At 49.2% G+C, this 19,189-nt stretch overlaps 2 protein-coding genes across 4 annotated transcripts in view; one reads left to right on the top strand and one right to left on the bottom strand.

Annotated features, from left to right (window-relative positions):
* WDR7 (WD repeat domain 7) overlaps nt 1-9,288 on the bottom strand; it is a 36,112-nt gene extending 26,824 nt beyond the window's left edge. For all 3 annotated transcript variants that reach the window (XM_084225295.1, XM_084225294.1, XM_084225293.1), the window contains exons 1-11: nt 9,178-9,288; nt 4,210-4,378; nt 3,496-3,602; nt 3,018-3,096; nt 2,729-2,903; nt 2,461-2,537; nt 1,752-1,871; nt 1,288-1,433; nt 799-901; nt 543-684; nt 67-315 (exon numbers count right to left, since the gene is read on the bottom strand). In XM_084225295.1, the coding sequence (XP_084081421.1) occupies nt 67-315; nt 543-684; nt 799-901; nt 1,288-1,433; nt 1,752-1,871; nt 2,461-2,537; nt 2,729-2,903; nt 3,018-3,096; nt 3,496-3,602; nt 4,210-4,365 (1,354 nt within the window). In that variant the 5' untranslated portion in view covers nt 4,366-4,378; nt 9,178-9,288. The remainder of the gene's footprint in view (nt 1-66; nt 316-542; nt 685-798; nt 902-1,287; nt 1,434-1,751; nt 1,872-2,460; nt 2,538-2,728; nt 2,904-3,017; nt 3,097-3,495; nt 3,603-4,209; nt 4,379-9,177) is intronic.
* Nucleotides 9,289-10,315: 1,027 nt separating this feature from the next.
* Nucleotides 10,316-18,142, top strand: TXNL1 (thioredoxin like 1). The gene is made up of 8 exons (XM_084224983.1): nt 10,316-10,449; nt 11,624-11,720; nt 12,158-12,331; nt 12,568-12,690; nt 14,043-14,112; nt 15,989-16,161; nt 16,555-16,659; nt 17,920-18,142. The coding sequence occupies exons 1-8, from the start codon at nt 10,352-10,354 to the stop codon at nt 17,947-17,949; spliced, it is 870 nt and encodes a 289-aa protein (XP_084081109.1). The 5' UTR covers nt 10,316-10,351; the 3' UTR covers nt 17,950-18,142.
* The last annotated feature ends 1,047 nt before the right edge of the window (nt 18,143-19,189 follow it).

Consider the following 19,189-nt stretch of genomic DNA (forward strand, 5'->3'; position numbering starts at 1 on the left):
CGTACCTCGGCACAGCATGTGCTCCCCCTGCAGCAGCTCTGTGCATTCCCCCCCTGCAGGCCGTACCTCGGCGCAGCATGTGCTCCCCCTGCAGCAGCTGCACGATGGCGGTCTGCGTGGCGGGCACGATGACGATGCTGCCGTCCTCGCGGCCGCACACCAGCCGCCCGTGGGCCGGCATGTAGACGCTGGCGGTGACGCGCAGGGGCTCGCTGGCGTTGGCCACCATGCTCAGCTGGTCGATGATGCCCGCGGGCCGCGGGCTCAGCTGGTCAAAGGCCTCCTGCAGGGACCTGGACGTGGTTGCTTGCAGGCCTGGGAAGGGAGGGGAAATGCCAGGGCTCAGGTGGGAACTGGCTAGTGAAGGTCTCCCCTGCCCACTGTGGCACTCATCACTACAAGAATCATGCTAATTAAGATTTTGAGCCTATCTGGTAAGATGAAAATGTTACAACTCCTGCAAGGACGTAACAATGAAACCAGCAGGCTTCATGCAGCACAGACACACAGGAAGCCCCAGGATGTGGCCATAAATGAGGTACCTTTTGCACCCTCCTGCTGGTCAAGGGTGTCAGGCACGCTCCAAATGCACAGCCTCCCCGAGGAGTCCCCCTGGATCAAGAGCCTGTAGGAAAACTCTCTCTGGCCGCAGAAGAAGCGAGTCACTGGAGGACATATTAGGAGCTGTTTGAAAAATAAGGAACAAGCTCAGAGCAGGCACAAAGCACGTGCTCAGCTCCAAGCTTCCTTCCTCTCAAAGCAGGACAAAAGCTAACAGAGCTCCCTAAAAAGATGTACCTGTTTCTCTGCTCTGTCCAACACGCTGTACAGCAAAGGTGGGATCAAGTTCTCCACTGCCTTCCCCACATCCCTGCGGAACGAATCGCTGGCTGGCAGGCAGCTGGGGGTAGGAACAGAGGAAGGAGACAATGCATTTATAATAATAACATTCTTGGCATTTAAAGAGTGATTCCTACAGCAGGACATGGGTGCTGCTCCCACCCTCCTGCTCTGATGACGTGAGGGCAAGGAAGGAGTTCCCACACTATTTATGTGGGAATATCCAAGATAAAACACTATCACTACCCAGAACAAACACATCTGCACACCATGAAGATGTCAGAAAGAAAGTCTTGGATTTTACTCCTGTCCTTTCTAACCTCTTTGATGCCAAATTTTGAATTAATTTTATAGCTTTATATTTACATGCCTTCCCTTACTGGACAGCAGCTGTTCAATTCAAATCAATCAAAAATTAAACAAAGGGGATATTTTTTTGTTGAGTACCTGGCTGGTAATTTATAGATGAAACTTTGTCCATCCTCTGTCCATACAATCACTTTATCAGCTGCCACAAAGTCCCCACCAGTCCAGGTCTGCTCATTCTCACTGGGCACCGAACATAAGAGGGAATAATCTCCAGCATCAAAGACCTGAGAGGAAACAATGTCTGTGGTTATTAACCAATTATTAAATATTAAAATGCCCAGGCTGCAGCTGGTTTGGGGTTCAGTATCACAGAACCATGGAATGGTTGTTAAAGACCTTAAGGGCCATCTTGCTCCAAACCTCACCACGGGCAGAGATTTGGATCAAATATCTAGAAATACAATAAATACACGTATATTTACATTAAACACACGTATATTTCAATGCAGAGGTAGACTGAAGAGACTTGGAGCACCTTCAGCAGGGTGTTTCATGTGGTTTAGTGGGGATGCTGAGGGAGCAGGCCCGGGGGCTGTGCTTACCCTCCAGTACTTGGAGCACACGACGAGCAGCGAGCGCTGCGTGAAGGCGCAGAAGGAAATGCTCTGGCAGTTCTCGCAGTAGATGGGCTTGGACTCCTCCTCAAACACCGGCGTGGTGTCCTGGAGCAGACAGAACCGGCCCTCAGCCACCTGCTCCCTGCTCCCAGCGCACCCAGCACCGTGCCTGGCCCTCCTGCAGGGAAAGCCCAAACCCTGGGAGCAGCATTTACTGCACAACTCCCCCTAGGCAGATCTGCAGGAGCACGTGGTGTCCCCTCGGGGCACCTGAGTGCCCAGCTTCCCCAGCAGCACAGATTAGTGCTGCTGACCTTGCAGCCAGAGAGGCAGATTCCACTCCCTGTCACTCCCAAAGAGAAGGTGATTTCTCCTTAGCTGATAAATGTATTTTACCAGAGGTTTCCCTGAAGGAAACCTTGATTTGCCCCTGAGACCTGGGGCAAATCTGCTTTAGGACTTTTATTCATTAGTACCCAGGAAATGCCAAATAACAGGGAGCTGGAGATAATCCCATATAATGAATATTCCTAATAATTGTGGCAACTTAAGGTTGCAACTTAAATCAGTAAAGGAAAATTCAGTAAGTTATTTTCCACTGGCAAGGAGGAAAAATACTATCATCAGCAGAATATCATGACCAGAACCCTCCATCCCACCAGGAAGTGCCACTAATCCAGCAGCCCGTGCCTACCTGCATCCGACTGACTTCCGAGGTGATGATCCAGACCTTCAGGATGCCAGTCACGGACACAGCCACGACGGTGTCCTCTGGGAAACACAAAATGAGCCTGAGGCACAGAGCAACACCCCAACAAGACACTTGTCTGCCAGAAGTTAAAGCCCACCAAATTAACACAACGAGCAGAACCGACCCGGGCCGTGCCCAGGTGACACTTCAGCTGATCCAGCTGCAGCAGCCTGGGACAGGGGAAGGTGTCCCTGCCCCAAGAAACAATCACCTTGTGTCCTGTTGGAGCGGATGATGGTCATGGAGCTGATCCAGTCAGGAGAGATCTTGGATATCAGAGAGTAAAGAACCTCAAGGCTGGTTGCATCCACCACCAGAATTTCAGGGTAATGTCCATGGCACAGGAGTCTCCCTTCCCGCTGCGTGCCCACCGTGAACTGATAGAACTGCAGAGATGGGAGCAGACAGAGATTAGAATCCGTGCAGGACAGGCATTAAACCATCCTGGCCCTGAGGTGTGTGTCCCAAACTTCCCTCCCTGCCACTGCTCCCACCCTCACCTGGATGCCCGTGTGTGCACAGGCCAGCTTGGTGAACTCGATGCACCTCCCATCGTTCACATCCCACAGGCACATCTCCCTGAAACACATGGAAAACAGGCCAGGCTTTAAGCACTTCAAACCCTTCACACTGGGGGAACTTCCCTTGAACCATTTATTAGGGATTAGGTCAGTTGTGTTTAGAGAAACTCAAAATCAACTGGACTTTCCAGTCCTCCTAAATCCACACAACCTCCTGCTCCCTGTGAGGATAAATTACAGAACCTGCAGGAGGTCAAATGAGCAGCTATTACCCCCTTCTACCTGCTTCTACCACTTAACTGCTGCTCTCTGATTAATAAATAAAACCAATCAAAAAGTAAAATGCATTTCCTGAGGAATTTTCTCTTAAGGATAAAAACTGAACACAGAGTCGAATATATGGATAAACTGGGCACAAATTCCCATTATTGCACATAATAAACACTTAGAAACTCACCCACTCTCTGATGCACTCACTATATATTGCTTTTCACTGGAAGCTGAGGCCTTGGATAAACACGTAACTGAGGCTGTATGACCAAAGAGCAGAGCTCTGGGATTGATCTGGGAGCAGGGAAAGAAAACAGGGAGTTAAAATCACACAAATGACCAGAACATCCATATCCCAGCTTTTGACCTCATGTGTAATATAGGCAATAATATGTGCACACACATTCAATTAGCACAGCAGTGGATGGATCATATTGGAAGACTTTCTACTTCCCACAGGAATGAGAATTTGGGGAGGAAAAAGCATTTTGCAAACTCCTCTCAATATTTACAAACCAGGAGCTGAATTTGTCTCAAATCAATTTAAATTGAGTTTGGCTGAATGAAAAAGATTGTGCTGCACATTAAGAGTTTTCCCCATAAATAAGAGGAGACCTCAGAGCCCTTTCCAGTGCCAAAAGGGGCTCCGAGAGAGCTGGAGAGGGACTTGGGACAGGGAATGGGGGAACGGCTTCCCACTGCCAGATGGGATAGCGGGAAGGAACTCCTTTTCACAGCACAATATTAAGCAGCTCAAGTAGAAAACCAACTGGTTTAGAGCAGCTCCAGGGAATTGGAACGAGTTAAAAAAGGTGCAAACCCCTCGTGGTAACCCCGGACAGCGCCGCGGGCAGGGCGGAGCAGGGCACGGGGAGGCCGAGGGGGATGGCGCCTCCATCACCTGCAGGTCCGGAGCCAGGTCCCAGAGGCAGATCTGCCCGTCGTGGCAGCCGGTGACGATGACGGAGCCGTCCACGAGCAGCAGGGAGGACACGCAGTGGGTGGGGGCGCGCCGGCCCCACAGCACGATGGGCAGCACCAGGCTGTTCCCGGCCATGGCCGCCGCCTGCCTGCAACGCCAACAGCGCCGCACGTCAGCCGCCTCCGGGCCGCTCCTGCCCTCACCTTCCCGCTCTTTCCCCTCACGTTTTTGCCATATTCCCCCCTCACATTACCTGCTCTTTTCCACTCAGGTTTTTGCCATCTTCTCCCCTCACAGTTCCTGCTCTTTCCCCCTCACGTTTTTGCCATCTTCTCCTCTCACAGTTCCTGCTCTTTTCCCCTGAGGTTTTTGCCATCTTCTCCCCTCACAGTTCTGCTCCTTCCCCCTCAGGTTTTTGCCATCTTTTCCCCTCACAGTTCCTGCTCTTTTCCCCTCACGTTTTTGCCATATTCTCCCCTCACATTTCCTCCTCTTTTCCCCTCAGGTTTTTGCCATCTTTTCGCCTCACAGTTCCTGCTCTTTTCCCCTCACATTTCCTGCTCTTTTCCCCTTATGTTTTTGGCATCTTTTCCCCTCATGTTCCCTGCTCTTTTCCCCTCATGCTTTTGCCATCTTTTCCCCTCATGTTCCCTGCTCTTTCCCCTCACGTTCCCCGCTCTTTTCCCCTCAAATTTCCTGCTCTTTTCCTCTCATATTTTTGCCATCTCTTCCCCTCACATTTCCTGCTCTTTCCCCCTCAGGTTTTTGCCACCTTCTCCTCTCACAGTTCCTGCTCTTTTCCCCTCAGGTTTTTGCCATCTTTTCGCCTCATGTTTCCTGCTCTTTTCCCCTCATGTTCCCCGCTCTTTCCCCTCACGTTCCCTGTTCTTTTCCCCTCATGTTTCCTGCTCTTTTCCCCTCATATTTTTGCCATCTCTTCCCCTCACATTTCCTGCTCTTTCCCCTCATGGTTTTGCCATCTTTTCCCCTCACAGTTTTGCCATCTTTTCCCCTCACAGTTTTGCCATCTTTTCCCCTCACAGTTCCTGCTCTTTTCCCCTCAAGTTTCCTGCTCTTTTCCCCTCATGTTTCCTGCTCTTTTCCCCTCACGTTTCCTGTCCTTTTCCCCTCATGTTTTTGCCATCTTTTCCCCTCATGTTTCCTGCTCCTTTCCCCTCAAATTTCCTTCTCTTTTCCCCTCATGTTTCTGCCATATTTTCCCCTCACGTTTCCCACCCTTTCCCCCTCATGTTTTTCCATCTTTCCTCCTCATGTTTCCTGCTCTTTTTCCCTTATATTTCCTGCCCCTTTCCCCTCATATTTCCTGCTCTTTTCCCCTCATGCTTTTGCCATCTTTTCCCCTCACGTTTCCTGCTCTTTTCCCTCATGTTTTTGCCATCTTTCCCCCTCATGTTTCTGCCATCTTTTCCCCTCACATTTCCTGCTCTTTTCCCTCACATTTTTGCTATCTTTTCCCCTCATGTTCCCTGCTCTTTTCCCTCATGTTTTTGCCATCTTTCCCCGTCATGTTTCTGCCATCTTCTCCCCTCACATTTCCTGCTCTTTTCCCTCATGCTTTTGCCATCTTTCCCCCTCATGTTTCTGCCATCTTGTCCCCTCCCATCTCTGCCATTCTGTCCCCTCATGGTTCCCACCATTTTCCCCTCACATTTGGGAGGTCCCAGGATGCAGCAGATGGGGTGCAGCAGACAGACAGACAGACAGACATGACCCCCCAGGTATGAGGCAATGCCGCTGTTTATTTACATTATGGGGGTGGGGGGAAAGGCTGCAGTCTCTCAAAATCCAAAATATTATCCTTTAAACCAAGAGTAAAAGGTGAGGGCCAAACAGCACATCCCTGTGCACACAAGGATTTTTGCCCAAATCCCTCTTTTTAGAGTAGTTTTGAAGTTACAAATGTTTTAAGCCCTGAGGCTGAAGCAGTTTTTATACCCCTGATGTTGTTATGTCCCTGCTACACAGACATTTATGTTGGAATATGGAATATCCTGCCTTAGGTGAAATCAACCCTGTACAAACTGGATGCTGGCCACTCTCCAGCAGGAAATGGGTCCAGCACTATCTTGACAGCAACATTTTGGATATTCTGAACATATTGACACAAAAAACACTGTGGAATTTCACTTGTCCCCAGGCCAAAACGGTCTCAATGACTGGGAATAGAAACTCAAGTTGTGGCAATAAAACCCACTTGAATTTGCACAAGATTTAAACCCCACAACAACCTTCTGTTTGTGGTAGCAACATTCCCAGCTTGCCCAGCACTTCCACGCTTTTAGAGCTGAGGTTTTCTTATCGGTGAAAAGGTCGTGTTAAATTAATAACCAAACACTCCTTGTGGATTATCTTGTGGAGGTTCATGCTCTGAACTCACCCCAGCTCAAAGCAGAGCTCTGATTTAGAGGAGCATGAGCACACCAAAACAGGCGGGATTCGTGGAAGAACTATTTTAAAATCTGTGTGGTTTTGTGGGGTTTTTTATTGCTATATACACGTTACTCCATGTGATGAGTGCTGCCACCCTCTGCAGCCAGAGAACTGGAACGTGTCCGTGGAAAAAAGGGGGAAGGGAGCGAGCAAGGGCCGGGTAATGAATGGCTAAGGATTACACACGGCTCCCGGCAGGCTCCTGACAAGTCAGGGATCAACTGTGGGGTTCCCACACAGCCCGCACCACCGAATCAGTGCTAGCACATCAAATGACCCTTCCCAGTGAGACAGCTCCTTTCTGGCAGCCTACTGGCCCATCTTCACTAAAAGCTGTTTAATTAAGAGCTCCAATGTAATGGTCAGGATCAATAAAGACCAAAAATGCAGCGTTTCTGCACGTTGCAAACCACACCTGGCCCTGCAGAGTTAATTGTTATGCAATGCTGGATCAATTGCTCTGTCTGGACCATCACAACACAGAAAGAGAAATTAATTCAGCATTTTAAACAACATTTTAAACAAACCAAGAGCTGCAATTAAACCAGGCTTGATTTGCAGGGAAATCATTATAAAAATGGCATAAAAGCAGGAATAGAGTGTCCAGATGCAGCCGAACAAAATGCAAATATCAACAACAAGAACAAAGCCGCCCACAGCAAACAAAAATACCCGGTCAATTTCTGTGAGGAAACAAAGCAGAAATGACTAAAGCAGAGCTGAAAAACACCAATGAGCAACACAAAAATCCCTTCCCACGGCTCTGCTGTCCTGCTGCTCCCCGTTCAGGGAACAGGTCACAGTGCTCCTGTGTCACCGGGCTGTCAAAAACAGCTGCATTTTTAAATAAATACAGAAAGCCCGTGCTGCTTGAATCCTGCACTTAACAATTCTGCAGTTAAAGCCACTTCTGAACACTTCCAAACCCAGGCAATCTGAATAAAGGGACTTTTCAAAAGGAACATACAGGAGGATATTACAACATACAGGAGCACCAGCACACAACTAACCCTAACTAACCCCAGATTTTCCATGCAGAAACCACATTAGCAACCCCCTGACAGTCCCATTTCAAACCCAGCCCTCAGAATATTTCACAGCAAGGCTCTGGGAGAGAGAGGAAAAAGAAAAACTACCTCTTTCCTTCTAGTTTTTGACTGTGGTGGCGCAAGGCCTTCCTAAAGAACTTCCTTTTCAGGAAAAGCCACATCTTAATTCCCCAGGAATTTGGATTGCAGAGCTTAGCCCCAGCACACACCAAGTGCAGCCCCTGGCAGCACCAAAATCCCTTTTTGTCTGAAAACAATCAATAATTCCAATTTTTGACATCAGTGATGACAAAGTACAGGAGCAAATCAGCAGAACAATCCAGTGACTCTCTGAACTGCTCTGCCTGAAGGTGGGACTTAGGCACATTTAATAATCCCGGATCAGTTCCTATTTCAGTCAAGCCACTAAACTGATTTTTCAAGTACACTGAATCCAAGGCTCAACTAAACCCCTTTTCAAGCTGCCTACTCAGAAATCCACAGCATGGATTTTTATAGCCAGAAAACCCCACCTCTGTTACACCAGAGTATCTCTTCCCAAACACTTGGTATTTCCACTGAGGAAGGAATTCATCCCAGGATATGTGTGCACACTCCAATAATCTGCCCCCAAAATACAAATAAATAGCAGTAAATAGTGTTAAATAGTATAATAGAGCTATGAATGGGCTAATTGTGCATTTTGGGAAAATCGAATGATTTTAAATTTAATGACAGGTTAGACTTTCTAGTTGTTACTCAGGGATGGAGAGAAGGGACTTTGAGGGAGGAGAATACAATGAGAACACCTTCCCTGGGTAGGCAGGAGCTTCCAAACCTACACAGAGAACAAAACACTCATTTGGGACACGAGACTGGAGTTAATTAACACCTTCGGAAGCCACTTGCAGGTTTTCCCGGTGCTTAATTTGATGACACACTGAAGCCACAGTAATTTTTCCTGTTTCGAACTGTCACAAAGGACAGTTATCCAAAACAGCTGGAGCACTCCGAATCCCATCCCTCGGTGCCAAGAGCACCGCGTCTGGCACAGGAAAGGGAAATAAAACGGGGAAGGCGGCGAGGTAGCAAAAAATCGGCATTAAAATGCATTTAAGGCCCCCAGAGGATCCATTCCTGCCAGGAGCCTCTCCTTAGGCAAGGCTCCGTTAGCAGCGATGGAAACCTCCATCCATTAATAACCCGGTGCTCGCTTTGAGGCGAACCCTGACGGAATTCCCAACCCCATCCCTGCTCCGTTACCGCTGTCCCGGGATCCCTGGGCTCCCCGGGCTCCGGCCCAGCCGAGCGTCGCTCCCGGAACGCCCGGGTCCCCGCGCCTCCCGCTGCCGCAGCCTCCTCAGCGCTCCCGGCGCAGCGGATGCTGCGGGGCCTGCGGACACTCGCGGGCTCGCCCCACGCTCCCGCTGGCAGCGAGCGGTTCTCCCGCCCCGGTCCCCGGTCGCACCTGTTCGGTCCCGCTGCCGGTGCCGGTGGCTTTCCCGGCCCTCACGTGTCCCGGGCGCCGCGGCCCCGCCGCGCTCGGTGCGGCAGCGGCCGGATGACAGCGCGTCCCGCGACACTGGCGCAAAGCTCCGGCCGGCGCGCTTGACGGCAAAGGTGCCGCCGCCGTGGAAACTGCCGGGTGACGCTGAGGGCGCGCAGGGAACCGGTGATTACTTGCTTAAAAAATTAATTCGTTAATTAGCGATTACTGCAAGGCTTTTGAATTACAGCAGGCGAGAGTAGAGTGCTGGGGATATTCCTGGTGTTTAGCAGGAAAAGCGGAATTATGAGACATCTTGAAGTGACATTATGTTGTGTTCTAAAGTACGTGGGGAAGTTGTCAGGAATGACGCTGCAAATGGGGTCGGAGAAAGTCCTGGATTTAATGTTGGTTTTATTTTGTGGTTATTACAAGCACTTATCTCTTATTTCCCCCTTTTTGGCTTCAGCGTTTATTTCAGAATTCTTTTCTGTATCGCGACGGCGCGACTTTATTAAAAAACATAATTTAAGTAAGGTGACAAAAATTGACATCAGTTCTGCGCGTAAGACAGAAGGGCCATCCCCATAACGTCACCAAAAAAACAAGTTAAGGACGAAAGTAGTACTAAATTTTTATGTTGATATTTAAAGTCGCGTCTCCCCTCACAGAATTCCCGCGCTTGCCCTTTCCCAAAATGGCCGCTGGAGGGCGCCGCTCCCTCACGGATTGCCCGTTCCCAATATGGCCGCCGGGGGGCGCCGCGCCCTCACGGATTGCCCGTTCTCAAAATGGCCGCCGGGGGGCGCCGCGCCCTCACGGATTGCCCGGTCCCAAAATGGCCGCCGGGGGGCGCCGCGCCCTCACGGATTGCCCGTTCTCAAAATGGCCGGCGGCGGCATCGCTGCCCGTTCCCAAAATGGCCGCCGGGGCATCGCTGCCCGTTCCCAAAATGGAACGGGCGGCATCGCTGCCCGTTCCCAAGATGGCCGCCGGCGGCGTCCCTGCGTCCCCCGCTGCCCTGGCCCAAGATGGCGGCCGGGCGGGAGCGGAGCGGAGCGGCCGCGCCTGCGCCCGTGCCAGCGGTGCATGCCGGGCGTCCTGCCCGCCGTGACGCTGCACATCGCACCCGGCACCGCCACCGGGGCCCGCGGCCATGGCGGGCGTGAAGGTGATCGCCAACGACACCGAGTTCCAGCCCGAGCTGAGCGCCGCCGGCTCCCGCCTGGCCGTGGTGAAGTTCACCATGAGGGGGTGAGTGAGGGCGGGCTGCGGCTCCTGCGCGCCCGTCGCGCCTCTGGCTCCGGGAAGGGCTCCGGTATTCCCGTGGTTGTATTCGGGGATCCCCGGCGCGGTTTGCGGCGTGAGGGGCGCTCCGGAACGCGTCAGTGCAGCCGCAGCATCAGCGCCTTTCTAAGTGCCATGATTTTAACGCCGTGTTCCCGGCTCCTGGGATAAATTCCCGGTTTTCCCGCCGAACCCGCTGCCCGCGGAGCCGCCAGCCCTCAGGCGCTCTGAGGAGCAGGGGCTGCGCTGGTTTAAAGCCGCCTTAAAGGGCAGGAAACTGATGGGAACAAGGCACGGACAACACTAAAAACACCTAAAAACTTGGAAAAACATCTTTTGCCCCATAAAACTTGGCTGGATCCGCCCCCCATTTGCCCAGGACAAGTAGATAATCCTTTTTCCCCTCTTCAGCAGGGAGGTGCAACTGTGGTGAAATCGGAATGAATCTGTCACCAAATAAACCTCCACATCTGAATTATTCCCGTTAATTTGTGAAATCAGGGAGAATAATGATCATCTCGGGGGTTTGGGGGTTCATAGGGCACCTCGTTATTTTTTGGCTGCTGCCTCTTAGTTATGGGTTTTTTTTTGCCAATTTTCTACGTCGGGGTTCTTTTATTCCACTTTTTGTTTCTCTTTCTTAGTGAGAAAGTCCCTTTACGGGAATTGGTGCAGCTGAGCACTTCCTACACTTTTGCTGACACAGAATAAGTAAAAAATACACATTTTCATCCAAGGCACTGCAATGAAACCAACTCTTTCCTCCCAGGGCCAATAAATATGGGAATAGCTGGTTACAGGTGTAAATGAGATTTGTTGTGGGAACAGTTTGATACACGTTGACCATTAAATATTTGAGTGGTATGTTAATATAATTTTTTCCCAGGATGGACTAACGATAGGAGTTTTTTGTTAGTAGTATTTTTTTGCCCTCTTTTGTAACACTTTATTGTAAATAAAGACAATAAATTGTAGATTCCCAAATGTCATCCTTCATTGTATCAGCAGCTGGCAGCCAGGTAGGGAGGCTGTTTTTACAGCAGGCTGTCAGGAAGAGCAGGAACATTCTAATTCCATTTGGGGCAGGCACTGCAAAGGAAACCAGCAGTGGAATTCAGTGGAAGTGTCACTTCTCCCACAGGTGCGGCCCTTGCCTGCGGATCGCGCCCGCCTTCAACGCCCTGAGCAACAAATACCCACAGGCAACCTTCCTGGAGGTGGATGTGCACCAGTGCCAGGTGTGTGCTCCAGAACCAGGAATGAGAGGGAAAGGCTCCATCAGTGTCTGTGCAGGGAGGGAGAGCCAGGAACGGGAGGGAAAGGCTCCGTCAGTAACTGTGCCTCTCACTGTGCCTGCTACAGCACAGGAGCCCTGACTGTGACTTTTCCCAAACTGGGAGAACTCAATCCCTCCTAGGAGAAATATTCCTGCTGTGCTGCCATTCCTTTGAGCAGTGTAAAAGCACAGTAATTCATTCATTCATTGGTTCCCAGCCCCAAATAATGCTTTAGATATTGGACACTATAGCACTAGTGGGAATTAAACAGAGCCTTTCCAACCAAATCCTGGTGCAGTTCCTGAAGTCAAAAGGCAAAAGGGAAATCAGTGGGTTTCTGGGGCAGCTCCCAGTGGTGCAGGTGAGACTGACTGATGGGGACTGCTGTCTGCTCCCAGGGCACGGCTGCCACCAACAACATCTCAGCGACGCCCACGTTCCTGTTCTTCCGGAACAAGGTGCGGATCGACCAGTACCAGGGAGCAGATGCCGTGGGCTTGGAGGACAAAATCAAACAGCACCTGGAGAACGATCCTGGCAACAGCGAGGACACAGACATCCCCAAAGGATATGTGAGTATCTCCCCAGAGCTTCATTGGAGTGCTTGTGTAGCTCAGGTGTTGAAAAACCCCGGGTTTCAAATCTACTTCAAGTCAAATAATTGGATTTTAGGCAAAGCTGCCCAAGAAAATCGCTTGTCTGGGCTTTCTTTTCCAGAGAAAATGTAAATATTGATACATACACATTCACTAAGAATGAAAAATCTCCCTAGTCATTAAAATGCATTTTGTGTGCTCTCTGTCTCCAGATGGATCTGCTGCCCTTCATCAACAAGGCTGGCTGCGAGTGCCTCAACGAGAGCGACGAGCACGGCTTCGAGAACTGCCTGCGCAAGGACTCCTCCTACCTGGAGTCCGACTGCGACGAGCAGGTCTGCTGCCCTGGGCCGAGTGTTCTCCTGGGGGGTTGGGACTGCAGGAAAGGGGGTGCTGCCCATGGATCCAGGGTGTTCTCCTGGGGGCTGGGACTGCAGCAAAGGGGGTGCTGCCCCTGGATCCAGGGGTGTTCTCCTGGGGGCTGGGACTGCAGGAAAGGGGGTGCTGCCCTGGGCCGAGTGTTCTCCTGGGGGGTTGGGACTGCAGGAAAGGGGGTGCTGCCCATGGATCCAGGGTGTTCTCCTGGGGGCTGGGACTGCAGCAAAGGGGGTGCTGCCCCTGGATCCAGGGGTGTTCTCCTGGGGGCTGGGACTGCAGGAAAGGGGGTGCTGCCCTGGGCCGAGTGTTCTCCTGGGGGGTTGGGACTGCAGGAAAGGGGGTGCTGCCCATGGATCCAGGGTGTTCTCCTGGGGGCTGGGACTGCAGCAAAGGGGGTGCTGCCCATGGATCCAGGGTGTTCTGCTGGGGGCTGGGACTGCAGGAAAGGGGGTGCTGCCCTGGGCCAGGGGGTTCTCCTGGGGGCTGGGACTGCAGGAAAGGGGGTGCTGCCCATGGATCCAGGGTGTTCTGCTGGGGGCTGGGACTGCAGGAAAGGGGGTGCTGCCCTGGATCCAGGGTGTTCTCCTGGGGGCTGGGACTGCAGGAAAGGGGGTGCTGCCCTGGGCCAGGGTGTTCTCCTGGGGGCTGGGACTGCAGGAAAGGGGGTGCTGCCCTGGGCCAGGGTGTTCTCCTGGGGGCTGGGACTGCAGGAAAGGGGGTGCTGCCCTGGGCCAGGGGGTTCTCCTGGGGGCTGGGACTGCAGCAAAGGGGGTGCTGCCCCTGGATCCAGGGGGTTCTCCTGGGGGCTGGGACTGCAGGAAAGGGGGTGCTGCCCTGGATCCAGGGGTGTTCTCCTGAGGGGCTGGGCCTGCAGGAAAGGGGGTGCTGCCCTGGGCCAGGGTGTTCTCCTGGGGGCTGGGACTGCAGGAAAGGGGGTGCTGCCCCTGGATCCAGGCGTGTTCTCCTGGGGGCTGGGACTGCAGGAAAGGGGGTGCTGCCCTGGGCCAGGGTGTTCTCCTGAGGGGCTGGGCCTGCAGGAAAGGGGGTGCTGCCCTGGATCCAGGGGGTTCTCTGAGGGGCTGGGGCCTGCAGGAAAGGGGGTGCTGCCCTGGGCCAGGGTGTTCTCCTGGGGGGCTGGGACTGCAGGGCTCCAAGCTGTGCACAGGACTGGGCAGTAAAGGGGCAGCGTGTGTGCAGCAGGGGCAGTGAGCACAGCGCTCTGTTCCAGAGCTGCCCTATCCCTGTCTCTGTGCTGGTTGGTTCCAAGGGCAGAACCCAGGCTCTAATTGTGGTTTTTTTCCCTCCACAGCTCCTTATCACTGTAGCTTTTAGTCAGCCTGTCAAGCTTTACTCTATGAAACTGCAGGGGCCAGACAATGGTGAGTGCTGCAGGTAGAACGATTTCTCATTGACTGATGGGCAAAGAGTCGAGTGTCACACACTGATCAAAGGATTTATTATAGATTGATGCACAAAGGATTTCCAGTAGTCTGATCCACAAAGAGAAGTATTTATTGCAGATTGATACACTAATAGAAACATTTATTATAGATTCATACACTATTTATTTATTGTAGTTTGATACACAAGTAGAAATATTTGTTATAGATTGATGCACACATAGAGGTATTAAAGATTAATACACCAATAGAAATATTTACTATAGGTGGACACATAAAGTATTTATTGTAGTTTGATACATAAGTGGAAATATTTATTATAGATGGATACACACATAGAAGTATTTATTACAGATTGATACACAAATAAAGTCTTTCTTACACTTTGATACACACTTAGATTTATTGTAGATTGATACACAAATAGTTATTGTAGTTTGATACAGAAATTATTGCAGTTTGATGCACACATTAATTTGTTATAGATTGATACACAAATAGAAATATTTATTATAGATTGATACACACATAGAAATATTTATTATAGATGGATACACACATAGAAATACTTATTATAGATTGATACACACATAGAAGCCCTTATTATAGATTGATAATCTATGCACAAATACATAAGTATTTATAATAGATTGATATGCAAATAGAGTATTTATTATATATTGACACACCAATGATTTATTATAGCTTGATACACAAATAGGAATATCCATTATAGGTGGATACACATATGGAAGTATTTATTGTAGATTGATACATACATGGAAGTATTTATTACAGATTGATACACAAATTAAGTCTTTCTTACACTTTGATGCATACTTAGATTTATTGTAGACTGATACACAAATAAATGTTTATTAGAGATTGATACACAAATAGTTATTGCATTTTGCTACACAAATTATTGCAGTTTGATACACAAATAGAAATATTTATTCTAGGTGGATACACAAAGTATTTATTATAGCTTGATACACAAACAGAAGTATTTGTTGTTATTTGATACACACATAGAAGTATTTGTTATAGATTGATACACAAATTATTTAGTGCAGTTTGATACACAAAGAAATATTTATTATAGGTAGATACACAAACAGAAATATTTGTTGTTATTTGATACACACATAGAAGTATTTATTATAGATTGATACACAAATTATTTATTGCAGTTTGATACACAAATAGTATTGTTATTTGATACACAAGTAGAAGTATTTATTATAGGTTGATACACAAATGGAAATATTTATTATGGATAAATATACACACATTGAGGTATATATTATAGATGGACACACAAATTATTTATTGTAGTTTGATACACAAATAGAAATATTTCTTACAGATTGCTACACAAATAGAAGCATTTATGACAGATTGATACACAAACAATTTCTCACAGTTTGATGCACACATAGATTTATTATAGATTGTTACACACATAGAAGTGTTTATTATAGGTGGATGCCCACATAGAGTTATTATAGATTGATACACACATGGAAGTATTTATCACAGATTGATGCACAAATAAAACATTTCTTTTTATTTGATGCACACATAGATTTCCTGTAGGTTGATACACAAATGGAAATATTTCTTCCAGATTGCTACACAGATGTTTACTCTAGTTTGATGCACAGGTAGGAGTGCTTATTGCAGTTTGATGCACACACAGCAGTGTTTGCAGGTCGGCAGCCTGCAGACACACCTGGCTGGTGTGGGATTCCCTGGAAGCTCGCCCATATTTTATGGTAGCCCCTGGGCAGAGCAGGGCCCCTGCCATTCCTGGGATGAGTGTGGCATTGCCGTGTCCCTGTCTGTGTCCCAGGGCAGGGCCCCAAGTCCATCAAGATCTTCATCAACCTGCCGCGCTCCATGGACTTTGAGGAGGCGGAGCGCAGCGAGCCCACGCAGGCGCTGCAGCTGGGCCCCGAGGACATCCGGGAGGATGGCATCGTCCAGCTGCGCTACGTCAAGTTCCAGAACGTCAACAGTGTCACTGTGAGTGCCTGGCCCGGGGGGGACTGCCTGGGGGGGGTGAGCAGTGCTGCTCTGAATCCTTCTTGGGATGGGGAAAAGGCTGCCCTGTGCTCGCCTCGCACATCTGGGGCAGCTGGAGCTGGAGGTACCGGTGCAGGGGTGACATGCAAGTCCTTCTCTTGGCTTTTGTCCCATCTGGGGCAGCTGGAGCTGTAGGTACCGGTGCAGGGGTGACATGCAAGTCCTTCTCTTGGCTTTTGTCCCATCTGGGGCAGCTGGAGCTGGAGGTACCGGTGCAGGGATGACATGCAAGTCCTTCTCTTGGCTTTTGTCCCATCTGGGGCAGCTGGAGCTGGAGGTACCGGTGCAGGGGTGACATGCAAGTCCTTCTCTTGGCTTTTGTCCCCTCTCCAGTTGTTTGTGCAGTCCAATCATGGTGACGAAGAGACGACGAGAATCACATATTTCACATTTATTGGCACTCCAGTGCAGGCCACCAACATGAACGACTTCAAACGAGTGAGTCCCTTGGTGATCCCCCTGGGGAGCAGCTCCTGCCTGCTCTGGGCTGGGCTGAGGGAGCAAAAACACTTGGGGGGACACAATTGGGGCTGAGGGAGCAAAAACACTTGGGGGGACAGAACTGGGGTCAGGCTGAGGGAACAAACACTTGGGGGGCCAGAACTGGGGCTTAGGGAGCAAAAACACTTGGGGGGACACAACTGGGGTCAGGCTGAGGGAACAAACACTTGGGGGGACACAGCTGGGGTCAGGCTGAGGGAGCAAAAACACTTGGGGGGACAGAACTGGGGCCAGGCTGAGGGAGCAGAAACACTTGGGGGGACAGAACTGGGGTCAGGCTGAGGGAACAAACACTTGGGGGGACAGAACTGGGGTCAGGCTGAGGGAGCAAACACTTGGGGGGGCAGAAATGGGGCCAGGCTGAGGGAGCAAACACTTGGGGGGACACAATTCCTTCCACGCTTAGGGCACCTGGTGCCTCTGTCCTGGTTTTTTCTGAGCTCTCTGCAAGGTTTGAATGATCAGCTTGGTAAAAATGAGTGGTAAGGACTGAACACAGGTGGGGCTGCCAAGTTACACACACCAAAGGCAGCTTGGAGATTTCTACCTTGATCCAGAGCATCTCCTGCCTCAGCAGCTCAGCTTCCCCTCCTCTCCCTGCTCCTTCAGCCCCTCTCTTTCCCAAATTCTGTCCTGTTTCTTAGGAGCTGAATGCTCAGGTCCTCCTTTTTCCCATTCTTTCCCCCTTCTTTTCCCATTTTTTGCCATTTTCCATCTTTCCCACTTCTTTCCCATTTTTTTCCCATTTTCCCATCTTTCCCCTCCTTTTCTCCTGTTTTTTCTACTTTCCCCCTTTTTTTTGCCTATTTATTCCCATTTTTGCCCCAAATCCCCATTTTTGTCCTTTCTCCTCTTTTTCTTGGCTTTTTTCTCCCTCTTTTCCCCACTTTTCCCATTTTTTTCTTTCTCCTCTACATAACCATTTTTCCCCTGGAAATTCCCCCGGAATTTCAGGGAAAAGAAAAGGGAACTTTGCCAGGGGGGGGGGAATTGAGAATTTTTGGGGGAAATGGGGATTTTTAAAGGGGGAAAAAAGGGAATTTTGGAGGGCAAAAAGAGGAAGGATGTTTGTCCCAGCTGAGTTTCTGCCGGGCGCCAGGCTGGCCTGACTTGGAGCTGTCTTTGGGCTCTAGGCCTGGCCTAGCTAAGGCCAAAGCTGAGCCTATCCTGGGTTCACCATGCTCTTTCCTCTTGCAGGTAGTGGGCAAGAAGGGAGAGAGCCACTAGGAAGGAAGGACAGACGGCCACTGGAAGGCCCGCTCCCCTCTCTGCATTCCTGGAGAAGTGCTGACCATAAGCAGGGACTGTCCCTTGATTTGCTGCCATTCCCAATAAATCATTGCTTTAGCTGGAGCTTCTTCCTCGTCTCCTCCTCCTCCTCCTGCTGCTGCCGCTGCCGGATTTGTAAATAAAACCGCTGACTTTTGCCAAGGTGCGTTTTCTTCTTGCAGGAACCCAGGCTCGTGAGCTGCAGCGGCGCTCCCGAGGCTGCAGGTGGCGCAGGCAAGTCCGGGGGATTGTTTGCACTGCTCTGCACACACCAGCTCCGGTATTGCTGTGAGTCAGGACATTTTAGGGGTCATTCCCCCAAATTCCTGCAGGGGAGGAGCCCCACAGCCTCATTGCTGCCAGTCACAGCACAGGGAGATCGTAGGAACGCGATTGGTGTTCGTTCCTTTGTTCTGATACGCAGATAGAAATGCTTAGAAAGGTGGGTACAAAGTACTGACTGTGGATGGATACACACATGGAAACACTTGGTGCACACAGAGAAGTGTTTATTAGAGATTGATACACACATAGAAATATTTATTAGAGATTGATACACACATAGAAATATTTATTAGAGATTGATACATACATGGAAATATTTATTAGAGATTGATACACACATAGAAGTGTTTATTATAGATGATACACAAATAGAAATATTTATTAGAGATTGATAGAGACATGGAAGTGTTTATTATAGATTGATGCACACATAGAAATATTTATTAGAGATTGAGACACATAGAAATATTTATTAGTGATTGATACAGACATAGAAGTGTTTATTATAGATTGATACACACACAGAAATATTTATTAGAGATTGAGACACACGTGGAAATATTTATTAGAGATTGATACACAAATTGAAATATTTATTATTGATTGATACATACATGGAAATATTTATTAGAGATTGATACACACATAGAAGTGTTTATTATAGATGATACACAAATAGAAATATTTATTAGAGATTGATACACACATAGAAGTGTTTATTATAGATGATACACAAATAGAAATATTTATTAGAGATTGATACAGACATAGAAGTGTTTATTAGAGATTGATACACACATAGAAATATTTATTAGAGATTGATACATAGAAGTGTTTATTATAGATGATACACAAATGGAAATATTTATTAGAGACTGATACACACATAGAAGTGTTTATTGATTGATACACA

Source organism: Fringilla coelebs (genome assembly GCF_963513975.1).
Source record: "Fringilla coelebs genome assembly, chromosome: Z".
Lineage (NCBI taxonomy): Eukaryota > Metazoa > Chordata > Aves > Passeriformes > Fringillidae > Fringilla > Fringilla coelebs.

Excerpts from the sequence above, each read along its gene's own strand:
- TXNL1 (XM_084224983.1), top strand. The coding sequence starts at position 10,352 with ATGGCGGGCGTGAAGGTGATCGCCAACGACACCGAGTTCCAGCCCGAG. Across the intron at positions 14,113-15,988 it reads ACTGCAGGGGCCAGACAATG|GGCAGGGCCCCAAGTCCATC; the intron begins GTGAGTGCTGCA and ends TCTGTGTCCCAG. Across the intron at positions 16,162-16,554 it reads AGAACGTCAACAGTGTCACT|TTGTTTGTGCAGTCCAATCA; the intron begins GTGAGTGCCTGG and ends TCCCCTCTCCAG.